Source organism: Pongo pygmaeus, chromosome 18 (assembly GCF_028885625.2).
Source record: "Pongo pygmaeus isolate AG05252 chromosome 18, NHGRI_mPonPyg2-v2.0_pri, whole genome shotgun sequence".
Classification (NCBI taxonomy): domain Eukaryota; kingdom Metazoa; phylum Chordata; class Mammalia; order Primates; family Hominidae; genus Pongo; species Pongo pygmaeus.
In genome coordinates, this window is record NC_072391.2 from 5293993 (window position 1) to 5321936 (window position 27944).

Consider the following 27944-nt stretch of genomic DNA (forward strand, 5'->3'; position numbering starts at 1 on the left):
CACAGAGACACACATTAAACTCTTACTATGGCTACTTTGGGAGGTGAAATTGGAGGGTCACTGGGGAAATTTCCTTTCTAGCCATTGATACTTAAGCAAAATCATGATGGTGTTTACTTCCTTGTTTGTCCTTCCCCCTCTCTACCTTTTAAATGTTTTATTAAGTGTGATGTACACCCTGGAAAATGGGCAGGTAAGCTGCTGCTTGAGGTACCGCCCCAAATGCACCACACCCACGTTACCACACCCACGTTACCAGCACCAGATCCAGAAGCAGAACCCACCAGGCCCTAACTTCTAACAGCGAGGACTGGTTTTTATTTACATAGACGGAACTCTACAATTCATACTCGTCAGCATCTGGCTCCTTTCTCAATGTTAGGATGAGATTCATCCAAATCCTTGTGTCACTATATTTTGAAATTATCTTCGAATCCTGAAGAGAGTTCTTAGATCCCAATACAGTAACAGCTTTACTTTAGTCGGGGAAATACACTGGTGTGTAGGGAATCTGGTGTATGTGCGTGTGTCCTACCACTACTAATTCTTGGCCCCGACGGGCTCCTGGGGGTTCTCCGGGCCCCTGTTAGGGAACCGCGTCGCCATCTCGCCCTCTCTCGGCCCACTTTGGAGGTTCGGTCTGCGGCTGCGCACAGCGCGCGGAAGCGTGGTCACGTGACTCCTGCGGGCCCGCCAAGATGGCGGCGTCATGTTTGGTCCTGCTGGCCCTGTGTCTGCTGCTGCCGCTGCTGCTGCTGGGAGGATGGAAGCGCTGGCGGCGGGGGCGGACGGCCCGGCATGTAGTAGCCGTGGTGCTGGGCGACGTGGGCCGCAGCCCCCGTATGCAGTACCACGCGCTCTCGTTGGCCATGCACGGCTTCTCCGTGACCCTCCTGGGGTTCTGCAGTGAGTGGCCAGGGGTCTGGGAGGGAGGATGCTCTCTCAGCCTTTGATCCTCGGTTCTAACCGCCCCGGGGAGTCGAGGCGGAAGTGCTCCTTTAGTCGTCGCCTTTGGGCAGCTCTCCGAGATTGGACGAGGGGGTTCTGCCCAGCCTTTCCTGGATGGGTCTCTAGGTATAGCCGGCGTTAATCTTGCCACGTGTCAGAAATGTGTTAAGTGAATCCATTGTGTGGTCTCACGTAATTCTCCTAGTAAGTGGAACCCAGGTTCGTGGAACTCCAGGGCTAGTGCTGGTAGCTACGTCCGTGTGCAGCTACCCTTGTCAGGCTATGTCTGAGCTGACAGGATATCTCATTCCTCATCCCTCAACGCAGATCTCTGCAGACAGATGTTTCATTTGTTCTTCATGTCCAGCTTTTCCCCACAGTGTGCAGGGCAGCGGTGTCTGCTCCCTTATTATTCTCCACGTTGGTATCTTGAGAGGGTAGCTCAACCCCATCTCAGGGAGAAGTGGGAACAGCACTAGTTGCCTTTAATCCCTGTTTAGAATCTGCTATCCTAGGGTGATGGGGTAGAGTGGGACTTCCTAGGGATGGCTCTATGTTGGGGAAATTCCACTATCCAGAGAATCTAGATTAGTTTAATTGAGCACCTAATGTTTGCCAGGCATCGTGTTAAGTGAAGGTAGGTTAAGATTCAGGCCCTCTCTCTGTGGGCCTTCTAGAGGAATCTGAACAAGAATTGGCCGCATTCTCTGTTCTGACTAGAGAGGAGCAGAGAGAGGTTTTGAAATATCTTACTTTCCAAAACACTGTCCGTGATTCAGCCTGAGTTGGGAGATTATCTGACTTTAGATTGCTGCTTCTGGTATATTAAAGGGATCATTCTCATTTTTCAGACTCCAAACCCCATGATGAGCTCTTGCAGAACAACAGAATTCAGATTGTGGGGTTGACAGAACTTCAGAGTCTTGCAGGTAGGATGCAGTCAACTCCAGAATCCTCTGAATCCAGGGGCCGGGGGCAGGGGGTGTTTGTTTGAAAAGCCGTGCAGATTGCCAGATGCTCTTTTGGTAGTCACAGGTGTTTTCTGACTTGCAGTTGGGCCTCGAGTTTTCCAGTACGGAGTCAAAGTTGTATTTCAGGCTATGTACTTGCTGTGGAAGTTGATGTGGAGGGAGCCAGGTGCCTATATCTTTCTCCAGGTGTGTATCAGCCTCTGCCTCCCTCTGTGAGAACCATGTTAGCAGTTTACTTTCCAGCATAAATTGGTAATATATTGCATATTCATATGTTTGTGTGTGTTGTGTGTATAGGCGTTTAAAGACATGAGTAGGAGCCTATGGTATGTGTCTATTTATGGCACCTATCCATGCTGTCTGTGTCATTACAGATAGTCTTACATTGTACTGACTGTGTATCTAAGTGTTTTCCATGTATTAACTCATTTAGTCCTGACAGTAACCCTAAGAAATATTACATTTAGGTAATAGAAGAACCTGTTTCTTAAGGTTGTTCTCATTTAGATGAGAAAACCTAGAACGAGAAAGGCTCTGTAAGTAGCCCATCACCATACAGCTAGAAAGTGGTGGAATCAGGATTTGAACGTAGGTCGTCAGTGTGGTTCTATAGTATACACACACACACACACACACAACACATTTTTTTTTGAGACAGAGTTTGGCTCTTGCTGCCCAGGCTGGAGTGCAGTGGCGTGATCTTGGCTCACTGCAACCTCCGCCTCCTAGGTTCAAGCGATTCTCCTGCCTCAGCCTCCTGAGTAGCTGGGATTACAGGTGCCTGCCACCACGTCCAGCTAATTTTTGTATTTTTAGTAGAAATGGGGTTATGCCATGTTGACCAGGCTGGTCTCAAACTCCTGACTTCAGGTGATCTGCCCGCCTCGGCCTCCCAAAGTGCTGGGATTACAGGTGTGCGCCACTGCGCCTGGCCTATCGTTACACTTTTAACCTCTTCCCTTGATCACTTTTTTCTTTAAAAAATTTTTCTTTCTTTTCTAGCTGAAGGAAGAATATCTTTTTTTTTTTCAAATCAATTTTTAATATATAGAAGCACCATCCTCTTTTATTTATTTATTTTTATTTTTCCTGAGATGGAGTCTCTCTCTGTTGCTCAGGCTGGAGTGCAGTGGTGCGATCTTGGCTCACTGCACCCTCTACCTCCCGTGTTCAAGTGATTCTCCTGCCTCAGCCTCCTGAGTAGCTGGGATTACATGCATGTGCCACCACACCTGGCTAATTGTTGTAATTTTTTTTTAGTAGAGATGGGGTTTCGCTATGTTGGCCAGGATGGTCTTGGACTCCTGACCTCAGGTGATCCACCTGCCTTGGCCTCCCAGAGTGCTGGGATTACAGGCATGAGCCACTGCGCTGCGCACCTTCCTCTTTTAATAGGCAGCCTTGAATTCCAATATGTGATGTACCATACTGCATGTATTTAGTCTCATGTTAATGGATACTCAGATTCTTCCTGATTTTGTTTTTACTTTTACAAATAGTGTAGCTCCAAGCACAGTGAGCATACGCCTTTTGCGTAAGTCCAGTTTCTTTCTTAGGATAACTTCCTAGCAGCGGAATTGTGTAGTCAAAGTTGATGCATTTTAAAAATGTGTATGTTACTGGATAGCTTTAGAGTAAGGTTGGGCCAGTTTGGCCCCTGCTGTGTGGGGGTACCTCTTCTCCCCGCTGCTTACCATCACCAGCTGTTGTTAGACCTTTTTAGAATTTGCATTCTGACAGGTGAAAAATGCCACCTCTTTGTTCTGTTTTTTGCCTCCTTGATTATTGATGATGTTGGACTTTTCAGGTTGGTTCTGTTTGTTTGTTTGTTTGTTTTAGAGACAGAGTCTAGCTCTGTCGCCCAGGCTGGAGTGCAGTGGCACAATCATAGCTTAACTGCAGCCTCATCCTCCTGGGCTCAAGTGATCCTACCTCCTCAGCCTCCTGAGTAGCTGGGGCTACAGGCGTGTCCCACCACACCTGGCTAATTTTTAAATTTTTTGTAGAGATGAGGTCTCATCTGTGTTTCCTAATGTGTCTCATACTGTGTTTCCTAGGCCGGCCTTGAACTCCTGGGCTCAAATGATTCTCCCGCCTTGGCCTCCCAAGTGTTGGGATTGCAGGCATTAGCCACCACACCTGGCCCATTCTGTTTCTTTTGTGACTTTTTACACCTGTTTTGGTGGTGGAGAGGGTCTTTCTTCTCCTTATTATCAGAGCTCTGTAAAGATAATGGACCCATCAGCATGTGTATTGTGACTATTTTTACTGGGTTTATTGCCGAGCATGGTCTGGGTTTCCGCCTCTTCAAGTCTCTATCTTTCCTAGAACCCCCCAGGTCTGCCTAGCATTGCTGTCTGCTGGTTCGTGGGCTGCCTTTGTGGAAGCAAGCTCGTCATTGACTGGCACAACTATGGCTACTCCATCATGGGTCTGGTGCATGGCCCCAACCACCCCCTCGTTCTGCTGGCCAAGTGGTGAGAGTCTGGGAAGAGGGTAAAATACCGTCCCCCAAACCACTCAAGGATGAGTGAGAAGAAGGGCCATTGTGGGCCTCTGGAAGCTGGTTCCTTGTGTGCTCTGCAGGAGGCGGGGTGAGGCTGGTGAATCAGGCCGAATGCTGGTTCCAAGTGATAGAAACAGGCCTCAGCAAAGGACCACATTTTTTGGCCCATGAAATGGAAGTGTCTGTGGAAGTAGGTGGTTTCGAGCTCAGCAGTGTCACTGGGACCCAGCTCACGTCTGTCTCCACACTCCGTTCTGGCGGTGGTTCCCAGAACTCTCCTAGCTCTCGTCCCCACCCAGGCTCAGTGGGGAGGGCAGCCCTCTCTGATTGGCTCATGTAGGTTACCTGCCTTCCTCTGATCTGCCTGTTGAGGCCAGGGGGCAAGTGCTCCAGCAGAAGAGCTGGGTCTCAGGAGCATCCATATCCCATGGACAGAGGGTGGGTGAGGGCACATCCCCAAATTAAAACCCAGGGCTGCTGTTGGGAGCTGGAGAAGTGGGCCACAGTTGCTGCAGCTGATGAGACAGCAAGGGAAGAAGGGCCAGTGGTAGCAGTGGGACGTGGAGCTGGGAAGCTCGTCTGCTGTCTTCTGAGCCCGACTATAACATCTCTGTTATACTCTGCACAGCCAGCCTTCATGTACACATTCAGCCTCTGTGTGCATGTCCAGTCTCTGTGTGTATTTCCAGCCTTGGGCCATTGGCTGGCTGTGGCCTTCGCCCTGATGAGTTTGTACACTGGCTGTGGTGACAGCAGCAGCAAACAGCTCAGTTGAGTAAATTGAGCAAAATGGTCAATGGTGAGCACCTGCTGCGTGCCAGTCCTCCAGCCAAGCCCTTTTTGTATTTTACCCCGTTCAATCTCCATGCACCTCAGGAGGGTGTACCTTTTACAAGTCAGGAAACTGAGGCTGAGAACGATTACGCCTGTTGCCACACAGCTAAGTGTGAGGACCAAAATGTCCCAGGCAACTCCATTTCCGAGCTTTCTCTGCATCTTGAGAGAGGAACAGGCCATGATACCCTGGCGGTGATAAATAACCCAGAATCGCGCATGCCGTGATCTGGCTCTACCCTGCGATCAGGGCTCAGTATCCATTGGGAGAGAATGTGTACAATGTTCACTGAATCCCTTTGCCCTACGTTGAGAGCAAGCCGTGGCCTTACAGCCTTTGCAGTCGTAGCACAGGGTGGCTGAGATCCACTAGTGAGGCCTTTGTTGTATTTGTTCCTTTTTTTTTGTTGAGACAGAGTCTCACTCTATCTCCCAGACTGGAGTGCAATTGCAGTGATGCCATCTCGGCTCACTGCAACCTCCGCCTTCTGGGTTCAAGCAATTCTCCTGCCTCAGCCTCTAGAGTAGCTGGGATTACAGGCGCCCACCACCACGCCTGGCTAATTTTTGTATTTTTAGTAGAGACAAGGTTTCACCATGTTGGCCAGGCTGGTCTCGAACTCCTGATCTCAAATGATCTGCCTCCCAAAGTGCTGGGATTACAGGCATGAGCCACCACGCCCGGCCTGTATTTCTTCCTTTTACAGCAAGAGAGAGGATGTTCACTTTGGCAGTGATACACAGTGTCGTTTTATTTATTTTTTTAAATTTGTGTTTATTTATTTATTTATTTATTTGAGACAGTCTCACTCTGTTGCCCAGGCTGGAGTGCAGTTTCCTTTTAAAGTGATTGTATTTAAGCCAACAAGTGACACAACATAAAGAAGGGTATATACAGCATAAAGAAAGAACACTGGCACAGGTGGGGCTCAGGGAGCACAAACTCTCCCAGCTCTGCGGTCTTTCTCTGTTGAGGGATGTCGACTCACGTGGTGGTGGTAATGGAGGCCTGTTTAGGGCTCTGCTGACTGCTGATCCCTCTTTTCAGGTATGAGAGGTTCTTTGGGCGCCTGTCCCACCTGAACCTGTGTGTTACCAATGCCATGCGAGAAGACCTGGCGGAGAACTGGCACATCAGGTACCACGGCCTGGGAGAGGCGCAGGGCCCCTGATTGGCTGCAGTGAGAGCTGCCTTGCCTGCTGCGGTCGTGCTGGCGAGGCAGTTTGAAATACTGAGGGCCTGGGAGGTGGTCTCTGGTTTGGGGAAGCCGGGAGAGGAGGGGGCAGAGTTTCTTTCCCAGCCAGCCAGGGGGTCCAGGCAGTTTTGGTCCTAGGACGTCTCTTTGTGCATTCCCAAGTAATTGCAAGGCTTCTTCTTGTCATCATCTCAGACTTGGATTCCCCAAGTGTCCTTCTTTTCCTGGAGCCTTTGAGTCCTCTATTCCTGAGGCCTTTCTTCAGCCCTCCCAATAGCCCTGCCATGATTTCATTGCAGGGCTGTGACCGTCTATGATAAGCCGGCATCTTTCTTTAAAGAGACACCTCTGGACCTGCAGCACCGGCTCTTCATGAAGCTGGGCGGCACGCACTCTCCGTTCAGGGCCCGGTAGGCCTCCCATCCTCAGCTGCCTTCTCTCCTGCTCCCCACTGCCCTGGCCTCTGCCCTTCTCACTGCAGACCTGGGAACCCACTCATCCAGGGGTTGGCAAACTAAGGCTACAGGCCAGTCTCCTGCTTTTGTAAATCAAGCTTCTTTGGGACACAACACACTCATTGCCTTCTGAGTTGTCTGCAGCCGCCTTTGAGCTACAATAGCAGAATCGCATTTTGCAACAGAGAACCTGTGGCCCACAAAGCCTGAAGTATTTACTCTCTGGCCCTTTAAGAAATGTTTGTGGACCCCTGCACTGTCTTACTCTCCTGCCAGTGGGTTCCCAGGCCTGTGGCAGGATCTGTGGACCTGTGTCCCCTGGGGTGTCTCATGGGGCTAAGGAGGGGACCTTTGTGCAGGTCCACACACCCTGAGGTGTGCCCTGGGTAAGCTGGGGTGGTGTGGGAGGGCGTCCCTGCACCCTCATCTTGAGTCCAGGGGATGATAAGACAGTAAGTCCCGTGGAGAAAAGGAATGAGTCAGTCTTGTTTGCTGTTGTAACCTTAGCACCCAGCAACAATATTAGAGAAAGCAAGCCCAGGCCTCGGATGGCAGGGGTGGCCTGGTGCTGCTGATGTGGCCGGGCACCCCAACCGTTGGGAGCCTGCAGGCCTCGCCATGGCAGGAGATGCCCCTTCTGGGTCATGGGCCTGCTCTGTGGCCTCTCACAGGCTTTTTTTCTGCTCTTTCAGCTCAGAACCTGAGGACCCAGCCACGGAGCGGTCAGCTTTCACGGAGCGGGATGCTGGGAGCGGGCTGGTGACGCGTCTCCATGAGCGGCCAGCCCTGCTGGTCAGCAGCACGAGCTGGACAGGTCTGCATGACTCCTGGGGCACTTGGGGTTGGTGTGACGGGCACCTGGCCAACCTGTGTTCTCCTCACCCTTGCCAGTCCTGCATACCCCCACCCCGCCACGGTCTCAATGAGAAGGGGAGGGCGTGTGAGCTGGAAGAGGGGTGTCCAGAAACAGGCCCCTGACATTCAATTCTCTTCTCATAGAGGACGAAGACTTCTCCATCCTGCTGGCAGCTTTAGAAAGTAGGTGTGTGGCTGCGGTGAGGAGCTCTGGGCTTGTCGGGGGCCACTGAGCTGCGAGCTGCTTGCCTGGCCTGCAGCATGTTCCTGTCCCGGGCCGCTGGGTGGGGCAGCCTAGGGACAGCGGGGGTGGTGGAGGTGGGCCACCCTGAATCTCCAGTTGGGTCATTGAGTGACCAGGCCCTCAGGCTGAAATGCCCCCTTCAGGAGAGTATCTCACAGAGGCTGGTGGCCTCCCCGCCAGAGCAGTGCTCTTTCTCCACCTGACCAGGTGACTCTGGCTATTGTTTATTTAAATTTTTTTTTCTGAATGGGCATGGTGGCTCACACCTGTAATCCTAGAACTCTGGGAGGCTGAGGCAGGCAGATCAACTGAGGTCAGGAGTTCGAGACCAACCTGGCCAACATGGCGAAACCTGTCTCTACTAAAAATACAAAAATTAGCTAGGTGTGGTGTTGGGCGCCTGTAATCCCAGCTACTTGGGAGGCTGATGCACGAGAATGACTTGAACCCGGGAGGCAGAGTTTGCAGTGAGCTGAGATCGCGCCATTGCATTCCAGCCTGGGTGACAGAGTGAGAGTCTGTCAGAAAAAAAAAAAAAAAATTCTATCAGAAATTCCATGTAGAATTGTTTCTTTTTTTAAACACAGAGTTTGAACAACTGACTCTTGACGGACACAGCCTTCCTTCTCTTGTCTGTGTGATAACAGGTACCGCCTGGGACCCTCGGTGTCTGTTTGGTTAGGGGATGGTGGAGGGGGAGGGGCACGCAGCCTTTAACCTGTGCTTCCCATGATCTTGTCTCCTTAATCCTCACTGCAGCTCTCTGCCATAGGGTCTTACACTGCTTGACATGGGGGAAACAGGCTCAGAGGGTTTCATAGCAGGGCAGGGAGCCCAGATTTGAATCTGTAGATACTAAGCTTTCTACTTTGTCAGTAGTTTCCAGGCATCTTTTTTTTGTTGTTGTTATGTTATCGGTGTCCTTTTTTTTTTTTGAGACAGAGTCTCTGTCGCCCAGGTTGGAGTGCAGTGGTGCGATCACGGCTCACTGCAACCTCCGCCTCCCACATTCAAGCAATTCTCGTGCCTCAGCCTCCCGAGTAGCTGGGACTACAGGCGCCCACCACACCTGGCTAATGTTTGTATTTTTAGTAGAGACAGAGTTTCACCATGTTGGCCAGGCTGGTCTTGAACTCCTGACCTCAAGTGATCCACCCGCCTTGGCCTCCCAATATGCTGGAATTATAGGCATGAACCACTGTGCCCGGCCATGTCATTGGTACCTTAACCAAGCCTCTTTCAATTTTTCAAACGGAAGAGCCCCTGTCCCACAGTTACTGCTGCTGAGCCCTTTCAAGGTGACTCAGTGAGGAGGGAGAAAAGAGGAAGCGGTGTGGGAAGAGGCGGGGTCTGGGCCAGCTGCTGGTCCTGCTCTCCTCCCTCCTCTGGCCTCTAGGCTCCCGGGAGTGGTTTGGAACCCCCGTCATGTGCTCTGGAGGCTGTGGCAGGGCAGGGGCGGCTTGGAACCCACACCATGTGCTCTGTGGGCTGTGCCAGGGCAGGGGGAGTCCCCGTGTCCCCTGTGCACAACACAGACAAAAGGCTGGGTCCACCCAGTGGGCGGTCGGGTGCCAGGCCAGGGCTTACCCCGCCATGTTTGCAGCCCGAGGCCAGCTGGCTGCAGGTGCAGGGCTGTGCGTCAGGGGTCAGGGTGCACACACTCCTGCAGGTCTCGGGGCTCCTGGGTTGCTTCTGGAAGGGCCCGGATGGGGCCTGACTGGAGCTGCCGACGGGTGGAGCTTCTGGGAAAGGGATCCCTCCTAGCGGGGAGTGTCTTGGGCCTGGGGCCATGTGGCAGGGACAGAGACGGGTCCATGGCAGTGTCTGCTCTTCTCTGTGAAGGCAAAGGGCCTCTGAGGGAGTATTACAGCCACCTCATCCACCAGAAGCATTTCCAGCACATCCAGGTCTGCACCCCCTGGCTGGAGGCCGAGGACTACCCCCTGCTTCTAGGTGAGAGGCCAGCAGGAGGCTCAGGGAGGAGGCGGGGCCTTAAGCAGGGGGAACAGGGGTGGGCGGGATGTACTTTTTCTGAAAAGGTGGCTCTGGAGGCCACTTGGGGACGGGACTTCGGCTCTGGCTGAACTCCCGGGAGGAGGCTACTTCCTGGTGTGCCAGCCCCTCCCTGCCAGGTGGCCCCAGAGGCCGTTTACCAAGGGGTTTGAGGAGGCCACGTCCTTTCAGCCTGCCACGCCCTCCATTCAGTCCTCTTCCTTCCTGCAGGAGGGCTGGGCCTGGGGTTGGGGCCACTGTTGCCCAGGTGTGGGAGGGCAGTGGCTTTGGGAGGTACAGGGACGGTGTGTCAAACAGCGTCGCCTCTCCCAGTGAGATGGTTCTCCCTTGCCTCCGTCTCTTTCCCCGTTGATTTCTCCAAGTGGGGAGTCGTTGCTTGCTTCTGATGCGTCTCTAGAGCTGCATCTTCCAGCTTCGAATGAGCAGAGCAGTTGGAGGCTGAGGGCCTTTTCCTGGTGGGACTCTCCAGCTAGTCTTTGTTTTAGACAGTCTGGCTCCATTGCCTAGGCTGAAGTGCACGATCTCAGTTCATGCAACCTCCGCCTCCTGGGTTCAAGCGATTCTCCCACCTCAGCCTCCCGAGTAGATTACAGGATTACAGGAGCCCGCCACAACACCTGGCTTATTTTTGTATTTTTAGCAGAGACAGGGTTTCACCATGTTGGCCAGGCTGGTCTTGAACTCCTGACCTCAAGTGATCCTCCCGCCTTGGCCTCCCTAAGTGCTGGGATTCCAGGCGGGAGGTGAACCTGGGAGGTGGAGGTTGCAGTGAGCCGAGATTGTGCCACTGCACTCCAGCCTGGGTGACAGAGTGAGACTCTGTCTCAAAACGAAACAAAACAACAACAAAAAAACCAAATTGTGGTTAAGTAGAAAAAGTGTCAATTTACATTTTCAGATGTCCCAGCCAGGCCATGTGGCTGCTTGGCCAGCTTAAGCCACTTGTGCTTGGGGCTGTCGGGGGCCTTATCCGATTTTCACTCCCCTCGGGGGATGTTGCCTCACTGTGCTGGGAGGATTTGTGTTCCCAGGGCAGAGACCAGCGCTCTGACCCACCCCTCTTGCCTAGCAGGGTCGGCGGACCTGGGTGTCTGTCTGCACACGTCCTCCAGTGGCCTGGACCTGCCCATGAAGGTGGTGGACATGTTCGGGTGCCATTTGCCTGTGTGTGCCGTGAACTTCAAGTGGTAGGAGCAGAACCCGAATCTTTCTGGGGATAGTTTCCCAGATCCACCGCTGAGGGGGAAGCAGTGCAGAGCGAGCTGCCCACAGTGAGGCCCTGTCCCTCGGTCAGTCCAGCACACACTGGAGGCCAGGAGGAGCCCTGCGGTTACTGTGGCTGGGCTGAGCCTCACTGAAGTAGTTGCTTCCATTTAGAGCTCATGTTATATTTAGGTTGGTACAAAAGTAATCACGGCTTTTGCCATTAAAAATGACAATTACTTTTGCACCAACCTAATATGAAAGAAAAGCATCTTAAATACTAGAACTCCACTCGGGGCTTTTTCTCCTGGAGTAGAATTGGCGGGAGTTGCCTGCAGGCTTACATGGTTTTGTTTGTTTCTTTCTCTCCCTCCATGCTCCTTTTGGCCGAGCTCACATGGTGGGTTTGAATCAGTTAAATGAGTGCCACGCTGTGGCTCACTCCACCCAGCATAGACGGGTGTTTGGAAGGGCGGCGTTAGAGGAGATTCTAGAAGCAGTAGCCCCAGCACAAGCTGAGCCCTTGGCCCCTGCTCAGGAGCCGGCCCCTGGATGGGATTCAGGGATGTGAGCCCCTCGTGTGAGCTGAGCTCAGGGAATGTCGGGATCAAACCTGGTGCCCTAGAAAAGTCATCTTTTATGTGCTGAGCCCGTCCCCAGGGGGTTGCCTTTACTTGTTCCATGACCATGGAACTAAGGAAAACATTCAAAAATAATTCTTCAGTCCTTGAAGAGCATCCAGCACAGAAGGTACAAACCCTCCTTAAGGCTCCCTCCTCAAATCGGTTTGGCCATTTTGATGTGCACCCCCCCAGGCCTTTATACCCTTCAGATGCCAAATCTAAGAACCAGTTCCCGGAAACCACATCCCCTGTTCCAACCCCCAGCCTGGCTTGAGCGTGGGGTGGGAGGGAGCCCAGGGGGGCACCCCAGGGGTCTGGTGTCTTCTCCAGGCAGCTCTCAAGCTCCCTTGGTTCTCTCTGCAGTTTACATGAGCTGGTGAAACATGAAGAAAATGGCCTGGTCTTTGAGGACTCAGAGGAACTGGCAGCTCAGCTGCAGGTAGCCACGTCTGCCACCATGCCAGGGTGGGGAGGGTTCTGAAGACTGGCACCGAGCCACGCTCCCTGATCCATGATTCCCACAGCCAGGGTGGAACCATGTGGGGTCTGGCAGAAAAGTTAGGGAGGGAGCAGAACTCACAGAGGCCGGCCCCCTCTGCTGTCCTGTTTCGATACAGTAGTCTCAGGAAAGTTAGGACACACCCCCACCTGCCCTCTGGATTTATGGAGCTGACACTCCACAAATGATGCTGGAGCTGGGTGGGCCGGGCTGCAGTTTAGGAAGTGATCAGGATCAGGTAGGTGGGTGGGCAAAGGGAGCTTCTGGGACCAGCCTTGAAAGATGGGTGGAATTCTGCAAAGGTTACTTGTTTCTTATTGCAAAAAGTAATACATCATTTTTGCCAACAGAATGATTGGCAGGATTTCCAGTAAAGGTCCAGGTCGGAAGTCATTTAGACTGGGTCCCTCAGTCTCTGTCAGAACCATGGTACTCTGTTGTGGTGTGAAAGTAGCCACAGATCATCTGTAGATTAAGGGGTGTGGCTTTGTTCCAATAAAACTTTATTTACAAACACAGGCTGTGGGCTGGATTTGGCCTGCAGGCTGTAGTTTGTGATCCTTGATTCAGACAGTTTAGCAAGGCTGAAAAGAACACCGACACCCCCTTGTTACCCGCAGATGGGTGGGACTGTGTTTGCCAGAGGCCAAGAGGAGGGTGCTCACAGGGGGAACGTACACCATGTAGAGGCCGGGAGGTGCTCCACAGCACCAAGTGTGGGAAAGTGGGACATGCGGGGAAGTTTCCAGAAAGCTTGATGTCAAGTTGGAGGTGGAGCGCTGTTGGGGTGTGAAGGGTCTCGAGTCCAAGTGAGGGAGTTAGGGACTTCGGAGGGGTTGTTGTTGGGTCGGCGACCTGGGGTCAGCCAGGTGGTGACCTGGGATGGGGTGGGGACAGGCAATGAGGTAAGCTCTGCTCTTTATTTTTTTGCAGATGCTTTTCTCAAACTTTCCTGATCCTGCGGGCAAGCTAAACCAGTTCCGGAAGAACCTGCGGGAGTCACAGCAGCTCCGATGGGATGAGAGCTGGGTGCAGACTGTGCTCCCTTTGGTTATGGACACATAACTCCTGGGCCAGAGGCTAAAACCCCAGGACCCCTGCTGTCCTTCCCGCAGCTTCTTCTCGGAGTCTCAGGGCAAATCCTTTCGAGCAGCGCCTCCCAGTGACCAGAAGCTGAAATGACGGCAGTGCTGCCGCCTCGTGAACGAATTGGTTCTGTGACCCGGGAAGCTGTGGTTGGCCCTGATTTCTTCTCTGGAGTCTGGGAAATGCTTCCTGTCTTCTTCTGTTCTTCACGCCCCTGCCCCTGCTGGCGTATTACTGTTCTGTGACTTCCCTGTGACCTGCAGTACTCCTCATCCTGCATTTGGTCTCCAGGTGTCACCTTTCTGCCGTCTTCCTAACACTTTCATTCCTGTCTTCAAAAAAGCACCTGCTGCACCGTAAGCCCAGGGATGTGGCAGCTGCAGCGGGTTTGGCTTTGTGAGGAACCGAGTGTGTCCACGTTGGGGGAACGTCATACTTGATACACACGTTTTTATTTGCACAAAGAAAATGCTATTTTTGGAGCCAGAATTTTCATGTCTGATTTATGGTGATTTTCTTAAGATCCAGAACTGCTGGCAGAAAGGGGGCACTACACGCTCAGATAGCCAATGTCTTATTAGAGGGGAGTTTGTGGTTCCTGATTTGGAATTTAACACTCTCCAAACATTCCAGTCCAATGAAAGTTTTCTCCGCTTTCCCATATAAAAATTCTTCTCACGAGAGTGACTTGATTCTCACAATCACGTTGGAGTCGTGTGCGAGTCCTACAGTGTGAGGTTCAGCATCGCCATCTCCAAGTGCTCTTCGTAGGGAAACAGTTTCTGGTCATGACGAGGTTCCACTTCCCATCTGATCCCGGCCCGGCCTGGAAACAGAGCACATGTGTTTGAGGATGGCGGTGTTTGGGGACAGGACATGAGCGTATTGTATGGGACTGCTAGGACAGGCCTGGCGGGGTGGGGGGGTGTCCAAGTCAGTTTACTTGGTTCACAGGTTCCCAGGCCCACCCAGGTGCCTAGAATTGGCCTCCAGGATGGGACCAGAAATCTGATTTTGCATAGAAATGGCTAGCAGCAGGCACCCTGCCGCTGTCCACTCTCTGCCAGCGTCTGCCTAAGCACTTGGCACAGCGGGACAGAAGCAGAGATCTGAACCCACATCTACCTGGCTGCTCAGTCAACCCCCTCTTCACAAAGCTTAGAAAGTGGCCGGGCACAGTGGCTCACGCCTGTAATCCCAACACGTTGGGAGGCCAAGGTGGGCGGATCACTTGAGGTCAGGAGTTCGAGACCAGCCTGGCCAACATGGTGAAACCCCATCTCTACAAAAATACAAAAATTAGCCAGGCATGATGGCGGGTGCCTGTAATCCCAGCTACTTGGGAGGCTGAGGCGGGAGAATTGCTTGAACCCAGGAGGCGGAGGTTGCAGTGAGCCGAGATTGTGCCACTGCACTCCAGCCTGAGTGACAGAGTGAGACTCCGTCTAAAAAAAAAAAAAAAAGCCATACACACACACACACACACACACACACACACACACACACACAGCTTAGAAGGGGCTGGTGTTCTCATAAGCACAGATGTCTGAAGAGCTTTAGCCAGAATGAATGTTTTTTTTTTTTGAGACACGATCTTGTTCTGTCACCCAGGCTGGAGTGCAGTGGCACAGTCATTGCTCACCACAGCCTCGACTCCTGGGCTCTAGCAATCCTCCCACTTGCTGAGTAGCTGGGATGACGGGTGCATGCCCCCATGCCAGTAATTGTTTTATTTTGTAGAGATGGGGTCCTGAACGCATGGCCTCAAGTGATGCTCCTGCCTCAGCCTCTTTTATTTTTTTTAGATGGAGTTTTACTCTGTTCCCCAGGCTGGAGTGCAGTGGCGCAATCTCAGCTCACTGCAACACCTCCCAGGTTCAAGTGATTCTCCTGCCTCAGCCTCCCGAGTAGCTGGGATTATAGGCGTGCACCACCATGCCTGGCTAATTTTTGTGTTTTTAGTAGAGATGGGGTTTCACCGTGTTGGCCAGGCTGGTCCTGAACTCTTGACCTCAGGTGGTCTGCTCACCTCAGCCTCCCAAAGCCTCAGCCTCTTACAGTGTTAGGATTACAGGCGTGAGACACTGTGACCCGGGATGATTTTCAATCACAGTTTTTTGTTAGGAGTGGAAAATGCGTATTTATAAAAATGAAGCAGTGCAGACATGAACGTGTAGAAGTCTCTATAATCCTGCCATCCAAGGATGGCACCTGTTAACGTGTATATGAGGGATGTCCAATCTTTTGGCCTCCCTGCGCCACATTGGAAGAAGAATCGCCTTGGGCCACACATAAAATACACTAACGCTAGCAATAGCTGATGAGCTAAAAGAAAAGGAATCACAAAAAAACCTCATATTGTTTTAAGAAAGTTTACAGATTTGTGTTGGGCCGCAGGTTGGACAAGCCTGCTATATATATATATTCTAGGTTTTCCCCATAGGTATGCTCATGAGAAAATGATTATTGTGATAATTGTTTTTGAGATGAAGTCTTGCTATGTTGCTCAAGGTGGCCACAAACTCCTGGGCTTAAGCCAAGCTCCCGCCTCAGCCTCCTGAGTAGTTGGGAATATAGGTACTCATTACCATGTGTGGGTGATTATTATTAGTTTTTAAACAAAAATGGGGCTGGGCGCAGTGGCTCACACCTGTAATCCTAACACTTTGGGAGGCTGAGGCGGCAGATCACTTGAGGTCAGGAGTTCAAGACCAGCCTGGCCGACATGGCGAAACCTCAACTCTACAAAAAACACAACACTTAGCCAGGCGTGGTAGCATGTGCCTGTGTCCCAGCTACTCGGGAGGCCGAGATGGGAGGATAGCTTGAACCTGGGAGGTGGGAAGTTGCAGTGGGCTGAGATGACACCACTGCACTCCAGCCTGGGCGATACAAAGCCAGACTGTCTCAAAAAAAAAAAACAACAACAACAACAAAAAAGGTGGGTGGGGGCTTATACTATGTGTGCTGCTTGGCACTGTTTTTTTCACTTAAAAGATATTGCAGGGTTTTTTTCACGTATCTGAAGAAAGATTTTTTTTTTTTTTTTTTTTTGCCTTTTTGAGACAGGGTCTTGCTCTGTTGCCCAGGCTGGAGTGCAGTGGTGAGGTCAGGGCTCACTGCAGCCTCCACCTCCTGGGCTCAAGCCATCCTCCCACCTCAGCCTCCCAAGTAGCTGGGACTACAGGCGTGTGCAACCACACCTGGCTAGTTTCTGTATGTTTTGTGGAGATGGGGTCCCACTATGTGGCCTAGGTTGGTCTTGAACACCTGGGGTCAAGTAGTCCTCCTGCCTTAGCCTCCTAAAGAGCTGGGATGACAGGCCTGAGCCCCGCGCCCGGCCAGCCTCCCGTGCGAGGTTGTGTGGCACTCTGTCATGGAAGCCAGTATGCCTTCATGTGCTGGCTTGTTTGCTGGCTCTGTAGTTAACGGGCTGCCCCACGTGGACAGGCATTGGACCCGTGTCTCTGTGTGCAGGCAGAGGCTGCTGCAGGTGTTATCTGTGCACACGGCTGCCAGGAGGGGCTGTGCTCAGGGGGAGCTGGGCAAAGGCTGGTGGCATTGGGGCGCTTGGGTGTAGTGTGGAGGCGCGAGAGCCAGGTGGCCAGGCTGCAGTCTGCGGGAGCTCGGGGGTTGCTTGGCTTCCGTGTGCGCTAGTGTCTTTGTCAGTGAGATCGGACAATGACAACACACCCTCACAGGTGCTGGGGGCTGACAACTGTCAGGTCTGAGGACAGTGGCTGGCCCACTACAGGGCCAGTTCCCCTTCTCTACAGTCACCCTGCTCGTCTTCCACCGAGTGGGTGCTCAGGACAGTGGTGTGGTGGATCCGCCTGTACAGCCTGTGCTCCAGCGTCCTGCAGGCCACAGCTGTGTCCAGCCCTGACCCCGACTGCCCCTCCTGCCACCTCCATTTTATAGATGAGGAAACCGAGGCCCAAGAGCTTAGGGAACCCTGCTCTGAAGCACACAGTAGGGCTGCTGGGCTCAGACCCTCCCTCCCTGTGCTGAGCTGCCCTCCTCCTGCCGCAAGCCCTCCACGCCCCGAGCCCACCCTGCTCACCGGCCTCTGCCCGAGTTCCCTGCATGGTGTGGGAGTGTGGGGCATCCTAGCTTTTCCCGGCGCCCAGTTCTTTCACTTCCACTGGAGTCCTGCAGGGACAGCTCGGGGACCATGCAGGCCCGGGTGGGCGGGGGGCTCACCTAGCTCGGTGGTGAACAGCTGACATGTCTCTGGGTTGCGCACAGTGAAGGCCACGTAGACCTCAGGAGCCCGCTGATGCTCCCGGCAGGCAGCCAGCCTCCGCAGGACCCCGACCAGCGACACGATGGCTTCTGGGCAATACAGCACGTCTACGGTGAAAGCTTCAGGTTACTGAAAGGGACCAGCGGACAGTTCCAGGTCATGCTGACCTCAGCAGCAGGGCGAGGCCAGAGAGGCAGCGCTCATATGAGACTATTAGATGCCATTTGACCATTTGGGCCATTACATGGAAAAGCAATTACTTGGGTGAAAAAGGAGAACCCTTAGTAGAGGAAGCTGCAAAAGACCGAAGTAAAAGAAAAAAATCTCCAGACTCACTGGTGTTCCTTAAAAAACCAGCTCTGGTTCTCGGCCTATCTAGAGGGCTTTGAATGACACAAAGCCTGACCCTGCCATGAACTTCGTGTTTCAGGCGTCTGCTGATTTGTCTGCTGGCTTGCAGGGGTGGGCCTGTGTCCCTGGCCACCGCTGGACCTGTGGTTTCCAGGTCTAGGACCCAGGACCACAGGCAGAGCTCTGTCCCACCAGAGAGGGGACTGAGTGTGCTGGCAGGGGTGAGGGGTTTTTGGTGGCCCAGCCAAATACCACCTTCTCTCAAGGGCCCTGTCCTCGTCCCAGAAGTGGATGTTTTCCTCCTGTGGTCTCTGAAGGACACAGGGCATGGCTCTGGGACACAGCCATGTGGTGACGCCTGTAATGGGAGCATGCCTGTCTCTAACAAGAGGGCTGTGGCTTGAAGGTCACCTTAAGAGGCACCCCTGTCCTTTGATGTCACCCTGGAGGCCCAGAGTAACTCTTCTGGAAGCCCCATCACGTCCATGCCCGACAGCGTCCATTGTTCCCTTTTCCCAGAGAAAAGAGCTGGATAGAGCTGCAAGGACACCGCCTGCACAGGGTGCCCGGGGCTGGGCATTACCTGCTGCAATGACAACATCTGGCTGGAAGGCAGAGAGCTGATGGACCGTCGCGACGTCCCAGTCCAGCTGGGCCACTGTCACCCTGGGGCTGTCTAAGTTGGCAGTGATTTCTGCCTCTAATGAGAGGCCATTGAGAAGGACATTCCCTCGGAGCTGCTCGAGGACCCGACTGTGACAGTCGCTGAAGATGTATGCCCGGGGGCGGCACATCTTGCAGATGGCCAGGCCTGTGAGGCCGGCGCCACTGCCAAGCTCTAGGACAGTCCTGGCGGGAGGAAAGGGGACCGTGTCTGCGACTGCACCAGGGTAAGCCTGCCTCGGTGCCCTGCCCTGCACCCCGAAGTCACCTGTGAGTGAAGGCTGCCGGGTTCTCGATGGCCCATTCTGCAAGGTAGAGGGCGGCGTCCCATGTGACCAGGCCTGTGGTGCCGTGGGAGATGATGGCTGTGCTCTCAGAGAGTGTGACCGAGTCTCCCGAGGGCTGCACCAAGAGAGGGCGAGAGAGTCAGTCCAGCAATCAGAAGACAAGTGGCTTAGAAGACAAGTAGCCATCCACCACATGGCTGAATAAACCATGACAGGACGAATCACCACTCAGCAATGAGAAGCAGCTAACTGTTGACATGCCAACAACTTGCACGGGCCTCAAGGGTGTCACGCGGCCTGAAAGACACTCATCTCAGGCCACACAGGATTCTATTCATTGAACATTCCTGAGACAATGGAATTCTGGCGATGGAGCACAGGTCAGTGGTGGCCAGGGGCCGGGTGTGGCTATGAAGGGGTGGCTGTCTTGTGATGATTCAATATGCTATGTTTTTCCTTTGTAGTTTTCTGTATCTATGTTTTATCTTTTTTTTTTTTTTGAGCTCTGTTCCCCAGGCTGGAGTCAGTGGCATGTTCTTGGCTCACTGCAACCTCTGCCTCCTGGATTCAAGCAATTCTCCTGCCTCACCTGCCCAAGTAGCTGCGACTATAGGCATGTGCCACCACGTCTGGCTAATTTTTGTACTTTTTTTTGAGACAGAGTTTCGCTCTCGTTGCCCAGGCTGGAGTGCAATGGCGTGATCTCAGCTCACTACAACCTCCACCTCCCGGGTTCAAGAGATTCTCCTGCCTCAGCCTCCCGAGTAGCTGGGATTACAGGTGCCCACTACCACACCCGGCTAATTTTTGTATTTTTAGTAGAGACAGGGTTTCACCATATTGGCCAGGCTGGTCTCGAACTCCTGACCTCGGATCCACCCGTCTCAGCCTCCCAAAGTGCTGGGATTATAGGCATGAGCCACCGTGCCCGGCCCTGTCAAGTATTCTTTGAGGACTGGGTACCAGGTCCTTGTCAAGCAGGCAGTGTGTGTCACCTATTGGACAAATGCCCAACAACCCCACGAGACATGCTGTTGTTGTTGAAGTGCTTGATTTAGAGACAGGGAAACTGAGGCTAAAGAAGGTTAACGGACCTCATGTCTAAGACTGCAGAATGGGTGAGTCAGGATTTGAACCCATACCCATGTTTTCACTTTGTCTGTGCAGGAAGGGTGTCTGGGCTGTGAGGGGGAGGAGGGTGCCCTTCTCATACCAGTAAATAGCTCCGGTGGCCCTGGGTGGACTCCTTGGCCGTCAGGGTCTCCGCCAGCGCCTCATATAGCTCGTCCAAAGGCTCCGTGTGGACAGCCTCGTGCTGGGGGCAGACAGAGTGAGAGCTTGTTTGCTTTCGTTCTAATCTGTAAAAATGGCCAGATGATTTTCACCAAGTTCGGAGGGGAGATCTGGGATGGAACGGGGTAATGCCGGCCAGCTGCCATATAAAATATTCACTTCGTTGGGCATGGTGGTGTGTGCCGAATAGTCCCAGCTACTCTAGAGGCTGACATGGGAGGACTGCTTGAGCCCAGGAGTTTGAGGACAGCCTGGGCAACAGAGACCTTGTCTCTAAAAAAAAATAATTCACTTGGTAGAGAAACCTGGATGGGAGGGCCTTCAACAAGAGGTGTTGAGAGGGTAGGGTTAGGTGTAGTCTAGGGCAGGAGATAAGGATTCCGTGAGAGCTGCCACGTGACCATGATAGAGAGCTCTGTGTTTGGATCAAACACAGAGAGGAGGAAAACAAAAGGTGCTTTAAGTGAGCCCAGGCAGAACTGTGAGGGCGGCCCATGCTGCAGGCTGTGGCTGTCAGCAGGCTGCTTCTCCACGGCTGGCCCCGTCCCAGGATTCACAAGGCAGCAGCAGGGTACACTGGGTGACTGCTGCCCTCTCCTGGTGGCACAGAGCAGACCTGCTGGTGACCACAGATGCACGCTTTTGGGGAGGACTAGGGAGAAAGCAGGTACTGGAGAAGCAGGGGATTGTTTATTTGCTAAAAGTGTGGCCCTTTCACTCAGCAGGTCTGCTACTGCCTACTAAGGAACAGCCTGTCGACATGCCCATGTCAAACCCTGCATGTTCGGCCCATCTTTAAAATCCATCCTAGGCCAGGTGCGGTGGCTCATGCCTGTAATCCCAGCACTTTGGGAGGCCGAGGCAGGCGGATCACCTGAGGTCAGGAGGTCGAGACAAGCCTGGCCAACATGGTGAAACCCTGTCTCTGTTAAAAATACAAAAATTAGCCAGGCATGGTGGCGTGTGCCTGCAGTCCCAGCTCCTTAGGAGGCTAGGCACGAGAGCTGCTTGAACCCAGGAGGCAGAGGTTTCAGGGAGCCGAGATTGTGCCACGGTAATCCAGCCTGGGCAACACAGTGAGACTCTGTCTCAAAAAAATAAATAAATAAGTAAAAAATAAAATCCATCCTGTATCAGTCATGAAAGAGCTCATTCTAGCAGCAACAATGCAGAGAATTCACCAGAGGAACTAGTTCCAAAGGTATGGCAAGAGCTAAACCTTCCAACAGGGGCCCGTGGGGCAACCCAGAGATGGACAAGAGCTGGAAACTCCAAACCCTTCAGCGGGCAGGACAGAGGGTGTGGGTGAGGGTTCCAGGGCTGTGGGCTGGGCCAGCCTGGTAGGAATGAGAATCCAGATGCTAGGAGCTGGGGCCCCAGAGAAGCAGCTGCTGTGGAAACCCCAGGAGGCAGAGTGAGGAAGAGACGCTGGCCTCCCCTTCTTCCCGCCCTGCACTGTCTCCCATGGGTCACACGCAGCTGCAGCCAGTTGCCTTGGGAGGCCCCTGCCATGCTGGGGTTTGCAAAGCAGGCCCAGGGCCTGGGAAGGAGGGCTCCAGCACGCAGGTGGCTATGCTGTCCGGCTACTGGGCGGACACTGCCCATAACTGACCTTTTTGATGAGTTCTGAGAGAAAGCACCGGGCATACTTGACTGACGGTGGGTGCTTCACACACACAGGATGCTTCACAGTCTACAGCAAAGGACAGAACGTTGGTTCCTGGAGAGCTATGAGGCTATGAGCTACAAGCCAACACAGCAGAGGGCAAACTCCAGGCTACCCGATCCCTCAGCAAAGATGTAGATGGACACAGCCTTCTGGCCCCACGCATCTGAAGTTTGTCTTAAGATATAAGCCGTTTCCTAAAAATGCTTCACTGCAGCGGCGCAGGCTATGGCAGCATCTCTAACGCCCATTCTGAGCAGGAACACAGGGCATGTGGGCCCAAACCACCTCCCTCCCAGGGGAGCCAGTGTGAACCGGGGTTTGCAGTAAGGACAGTCACTAACTGTCTGGCTCTATGGAAGAGGCGGGAAGGCCCACTCGGCAACTGCTCTCTTGGAGCATGTGTCCCTGGGGACAGGATGGAGGGGAGGGGACGCTCAGGGTGACACTTCAGCTAAAGCCGAAAGAAGCCAAGTGCAGGACGAGCAAGTTCCAGGCAGTGGGAACAGCCGGTGCAAGCTCTGAGGTGGCCACAGCCTGGCACTTGAAAAGGAGGGCAGAGGGACTGGTGCAGCAGGAGTGGGGACGGTGGGAAAACAGGAGCCTGGAGGGAGAGGGAGGAGACGGTCCGCAGCGCCTGCTGGCTGGGAGGGATGCAGATTCTGCCCAAGGGCAGCAAAGTACCCCACGCAATACACAGGCCCTTCAGGCAGGTGCTGGTTTTTCATTTTTTCTGACACAGTCTCGCTCTGTTGCCCAGGCTAGAGTGCAGCGGCCCGATCTTGGCTCACAGCAGCTTCCGCCTCCCGGGTTCAAGTGATTCTCCTGCCTCAGCCTCCTGAGTAGCTGGGACTATAGGCATGCACCACCACACCCAGCTAATTTTTGTATTTTTAGTAGATATGGGTTTTTGCCATGTTGGCTAGGGTGGTCTCGAACTCCTGACCTTAGGTGATCCGTCCACCTCAGCTTCCCAAAGTCCTGGGATTACAGGTGTGAGCCGGTGCACCCAGCCTTGTGCTGGGTTTGAAAGCAGCTCTCCCTACATTTCATGCTTCACCACCTACGAGAGTGAGGCTCAGGGTGAAACTCAGAGCAGGGTGGGAGATAACTTCAGGTATCTCCACGCTCGAAGCCCTGACCTACTGTATTGCCCCGCAAGTCTTCCCTGCTGTGGAAAAGATGTGGCTGCATCTTTTCCACGTGGATAATCTTGGTTCACCTCTAGCACAGGAATCCTTCACCGGGGCTCCTTGGATGGGCTGGGTGGGTTGGGGTGGAGGATGTCTGCCTCCCCTGAGTTGGTATGGAAAATGTATTCTTCTGGTGCACTTCTTTCTGGGAGGGAGTCTATTGCTTTGTCTTTTCAGAAGGGCTCGTGGCCCTTCGAAGGTGAAGACCCAGGATGCAGGGTGATCTGCACTTGGCCCTCAAGGCCAAGGTCAGGCTGTGGCTGGGCCGGGTGGTGACCCTGCCTCTCACCTACATGCAGATGCACTTGAGTCCAAACCCCACCCTGGGCAAAGCAAGGGCCCATTTAGGTCTAGAAGAGACAGGAGTGGGCAGGACAGGCCTCATGAATGCAAAAAAGAAAGTCTCTGAGCATCTACCAAATGCTAGAAGCTGTTTTGCACCTGTCATCTCTGTTTTTGCTGTGGATGGTTTAAAAAACATTCCCTAGATTCCCCCCTCTCATGCAGATTTTTGTATATTCTGATGTCTTTGTCTAAGTCTTAGATAGAAAATGAAAGCGCTGGAGCTGTCAGAGATGCTGACACCCACCTGCAGTGCTGACTCGATGGTTTTATTCTTTGAACAGGGGTGTTTTTAAAGGGTACAAGCACACCTGTGGTTCTTCTCTCAGGTCTTCCGGAGAGATTCAGGAGGCAGGGTCATGAGTCCCAGGGACTCTGGGATTCTTACCTTCTGCAAAATATCCTGCAGCAGCTCAGAATCTGATGAGTCTCTTAACTTTGCTTCTAAGCTCTGTGTGGAGGGAAAGAGAGAAATCTCAAGGGCGCATTCACAGGAACATGAAACACTCAATAGAATGTGTGGGCAAAGACCTATGTGATCCCTCCCTGGGGACGTGGAGTCAGTTGGCAGTGGAAGCCACAGCAGCTGAAAGCCTGACCTTCAGATGTCGCAGGGTGCACCTGGATGAGTGACAGGAAGAAGGCTAGAAGACTGACTCTTGGCCGCATTAGTCCTGGCTACTTAGCGGCCACCCGGGTCATGGGCCAGCTCCCTGGTTGCGCTGGTCAGCCAGGAATTGCCAGGGCAGCCATGGCACCAAGGTTTGATGGGCTTGCCATCTGAGTTTAAGTGGAAATACAGAATGTGCCCGTACCAGCCTGGGTTACATTGTCCTCTTACAGGGGCCTCAAGCCCAGCAGCAAGCTTTGGCTCCCGAGTTAGGCAGACTGCCTCGGCTGGTATGTGACACAGGGCAAGGCACTTCATTGCTTCAGAGCTCCTTCCATGCCGTAAAAGGCCTACAAGACCTGGTCCTAATCCCTCTCTCTGGCCTGATCTCCCTCACCCCTGGCCCACCCTGCTCACTCCACTCCAGCCACACTGGCTGCCTTGCTGTTGTTCCTCAACCACAGCTGGCTTGTTTCCACCACAGGGCCTTTGCATATCCTGTTCCCCAAGCCCTTCCCACGGCTGGCTGCTTCACCACTCTGGCCCCAGTTCAAATGCCACCTCTTTGGGGAAGGCTTCCCTGATTCCCTGACTTTGGTGACTCTTCTCCCCAGTTGCTCCATTCACCATTTCCCTGTTTTCTTGGCTTTAAAGCCACTCTCATCTGGTCTTTTCTTGTTCATTCATTTATTTGTTTATTCTCTGGCTCTCCCATGCAAGCAGAGCCTCATCTGTCTTGGGTACTGCTTGCCTGGCTCACGGAAGGCATTTATGAAACATTTTGAGACTGAATAAAAACAGTAGCTAACAGCGACATGCATTTACCATGAGCCAGGCACTGATCCACAGGCTTTTGTATCAACCCTGACAACAACCCTAAGAGGTAGGTATCATTATATCCTCCATTTTATTAATAAGAAAACAACAGCAGAGAGAGATGCAGTCACTTGCCCAAGGTCACACAGGGCCAGGGGTTGGGCCAGAATTCGAAGCAGGCAGGCTGTCTCCTGGGTCTGAACTCTCAACTACTGCACCCTAATCAAACAATCCCTCTGGTGAAATGTGAGTGATAATAATAGTACCCACCTCATGGGTGCTGAGGGTGAGCCCAAGTTAGCATTCAGCGTGGGCATGTGAACAATTATAGTCAATATTGAATGGAGACCTATGATGCTTTTATGAAGGTTTCTATTTTGGGTTAAAAATGCACAAATTTCTCCTGACCAGAAATGATCTCTGAGTGCTAAATATTTTATGTCAATGGAATAACGCAAATGATTAAGCAACACCCCATAAAATGGGGCAGACCCAGGGAGGAATATATATCCAAACTGACTCATCCCAGTGAGCTCACCGCACATGAATTACAAATGGGGGCCGCGTGCATTAAGCTCCTCTGCTGGCAGAAGGTCCCCAGGGAGAGGAGAGGCCACCCCCTTCTCTGTCTCTTCCATCACAGGTGTGAGAGCCTCAGCGCATGAGCCCATTCTATGCAGTGCTCGATATACAGATGAGAACACTGAGGCATGAGGGACAGCCTGTGACCTGGTCACCGCGCTCAGGAGGACGTGGTTACCCGTGGTCCTGAGGGCGCTGACATTTTAGAATGGGCGAGGGCAGCTGTGTCCCAGTGATCAGAACGATTACTGCCTTTAAAACGTCGTGAAAATGATAGTGAACTATACCCCACACCGAGCGCGCGTCTGCCCCCCAAGGCGGTGGAGACGTCCCCAGCTTCCGCCGCCAGCCCGCGGGGAAGGAGGGGTGCGAGCGACTCTGGCCAAGCCCCGGGGATGGGGACCCAGACACGCGGCCCTGACTGGAGGGAGCGCCAGGGGCTTCAGCAGGGATACCCACCCCGTCTGCCCCTGGACTCCAGCACGCCCCGCCGCCCACCTGCCAGGGGAAGGAGCGCAGTGCGCGCGCCGCCAGGAAGCGGCGCTCGAAACTCTGCAGCAAGAGTTCGGTCCCCGGGTTCTCCTCGGGCGCCATGATGTGGGCGGGGCCGCATCGTTGCCGGGAGACTGGGCGGAAGCTGGGCCTGGACAGAAGAGTGGTTGGGCACGGGGCAGTGCGAGGGGCAGAGAGGCGGAGCCCGGGTAAGGCCGGGAGGAGCGTCGTGGGGGCGGAGCCTGGGGCGGGGCCAGGATGAACGTCTTGTGGGCAAGGCCTGGGGAAGGGCCAGGATAAGCGTCGTTGGGGCAGGTCCTGGGGAGACTCCAGGTTGGCGGGTCCTGGGGCGGGGCCAGGATAAGGCGATCCTGGGAGCGGGGCTTCGGAAGCGTCCAGGTTGGTGGCGACCTGGAGACGGGGCCTTGCGCGTGGGTAGGATGAGCATCCTGGAGGCGGGCATTAGGGCGGGGCTAAACGATGATTGGGTTCAGGAGGCGGGACTCGGGGCAGAGCCCAGTAGACAGGTCTTAGGGTGGGGCTAAGGCGAGACCAAGAGAAGGGCTCAGGAGGCGGGGCCGGGGTGGGGCGTTGACTGTGTCGTAGCACATGGCCAGGCGCTGCTCGGATTCTGGGAGGCGGAGTTTAGGGACGGGCCGACGTGGGGAGGGGCCTATTGTCCGGGAGGCGGGACCGAGTCCGGGCTGCGGGCTGCGCTCAGGAGGCGGGCCCTGGGGCGTGGCCAGGCGCTGCTCGGGCCCTGAGAGGCGGAGCTTAGGGAGGGGCCGGTGTGGGGAGGGACCCAGGGCCTGGGAGGCGGATCGGCGCTGGACTCAGGGGCCGAGAAGGAGCTGGGCTTGGGGCGGGGCCGAGACGGAGCGAGGAGTCCCGGGTGTTGGAAGAGGAGCTTGAGGAGGGGGTCGGAGTGTGGCTCAAGTTCGGGGGGCGTTACCTGGGGAGGGTTTGAGGGAGCCCCAGGAGCGGGGCCACGGTCGGCCGAGGCGGGGCCAGGGGCGGGCCCCAGGATCCGGAGCTTCGGGCGGGTGGAGTCTGGGTTTGCGGCCCGGGAGGCGGGGCCGGTTAGGGCGAGGGTCTCTGGGATCGTCGGGTCAGTCCTTGGGCCACCATAGGCGCTCTCGCAGTTCCTGCGCCTTCAGGAAAGTCTTTTTGGCAGGGGCCTTACAGGTGCGCGCTTCGGTCCGGGAGGCCTTATCCTAGCCTCCTCTCCATCAGCGCCACCCCTCTGGGGCCCAACAGGAGGGAGCGTTCCCCCTGTTCCCCAGGCTTTGGACTGTTACCCAACAAGCCATTCGTTCACTAAATATTTATTAAGCACCCACGATGTGCCTGGCAAGGGAGATGTAACAATGAGAAAAACTAGGTGTGGTCCCGGCCCTCCAAGGGCTCGGAGGCTCGTGGGAGAAGTGGACATTGAAGTAATTATCACACAAATAAGTATAAAAGTACGATATCTTCCAGGAAGGCGGGCACACAGAGCTAGCGGGGCTTCCAGAAGTTTTGATCTTGCAGGGACAGGAAGGAGGAGTTAGCTCCTGCAGGGTGGGATGGGGGTGGTGGTGATACAGACGTGGGGACAGAATGGAAAACAACAACAAAAAATAATTATTTTAGTTCAAAGTTATTGTGTCTTGAGTTGAAAGGCAAGGCAGTTACCAACACAGTTCCAATTTCAGTACTGCTCCTGAAATACTGAACTGTGTTCAAAGTCTAAAACGTTTACCTCAGCAAATCCCTCATAAAACTCCATTTGGAGGAGTCCCGAGAGCTAATTTGTTAAGTATACTTGCAGAAGGTAGATGAGGAGACAGATTAAATCTTATTACCTCTTTCAGATGAGAGGCACTTGAGCCCCGCTCAGCTATGAGAATAAGAGAGGGGAATTAATTCTAATTGAATACACTTGTTCCCTCATAGCTGTTGTTCCCCACCAGAACCAAATGAGTGCAAGA

At 53.6% G+C, this 27944-nt stretch overlaps 2 protein-coding genes across 10 annotated transcripts; one reads left to right on the forward strand and one right to left on the reverse strand.

The window, feature by feature from the left end:
- The first annotated feature begins 635 nt into the window (after positions 1–635).
- Positions 636–13922, forward strand: ALG1 (ALG1 chitobiosyldiphosphodolichol beta-mannosyltransferase). Its single transcript, XM_054454897.2, has 13 exons — positions 636–906; positions 1800–1877; positions 2002–2105; positions 4248–4396; positions 6308–6397; positions 6755–6865; positions 7603–7724; positions 7910–7948; positions 8597–8656; positions 9852–9962; positions 11095–11209; positions 12212–12287; positions 13281–13922. Exons 1-13 carry the CDS (start codon positions 699–701, stop codon positions 13410–13412), a joined length of 1395 nt encoding a protein of 464 aa, XP_054310872.2. The 5' UTR covers positions 636–698; the 3' UTR covers positions 13413–13922.
- On the reverse strand, positions 12623–27944 carry LOC129016043 (protein-lysine N-methyltransferase EEF2KMT). Of its 9 annotated transcripts, none has more exons than XM_063654800.1 (9): positions 26927–27944; positions 25981–26125; positions 23863–23925; positions 21886–21966; positions 20194–20295; positions 18962–19095; positions 18614–18879; positions 17637–17786; positions 12623–14259 (listed from the first exon to the last, which is right to left on the reverse strand). In XM_063654800.1, exons 2-9 carry the CDS (start codon positions 26074–26076, stop codon positions 14159–14161), a joined length of 993 nt encoding a protein of 330 aa, XP_063510870.1. In that variant the 5' UTR covers positions 26077–26125; positions 26927–27944; the 3' UTR covers positions 12623–14158. The 9 variants fall into 9 exon arrangements, with proteins under 9 accessions (XP_063510870.1, XP_054310873.1, XP_054310876.1 ...); XM_054454898.2 differs by having other exon boundaries at positions 25942–26125; XM_054454901.2 differs by lacking the exon at positions 21886–21966.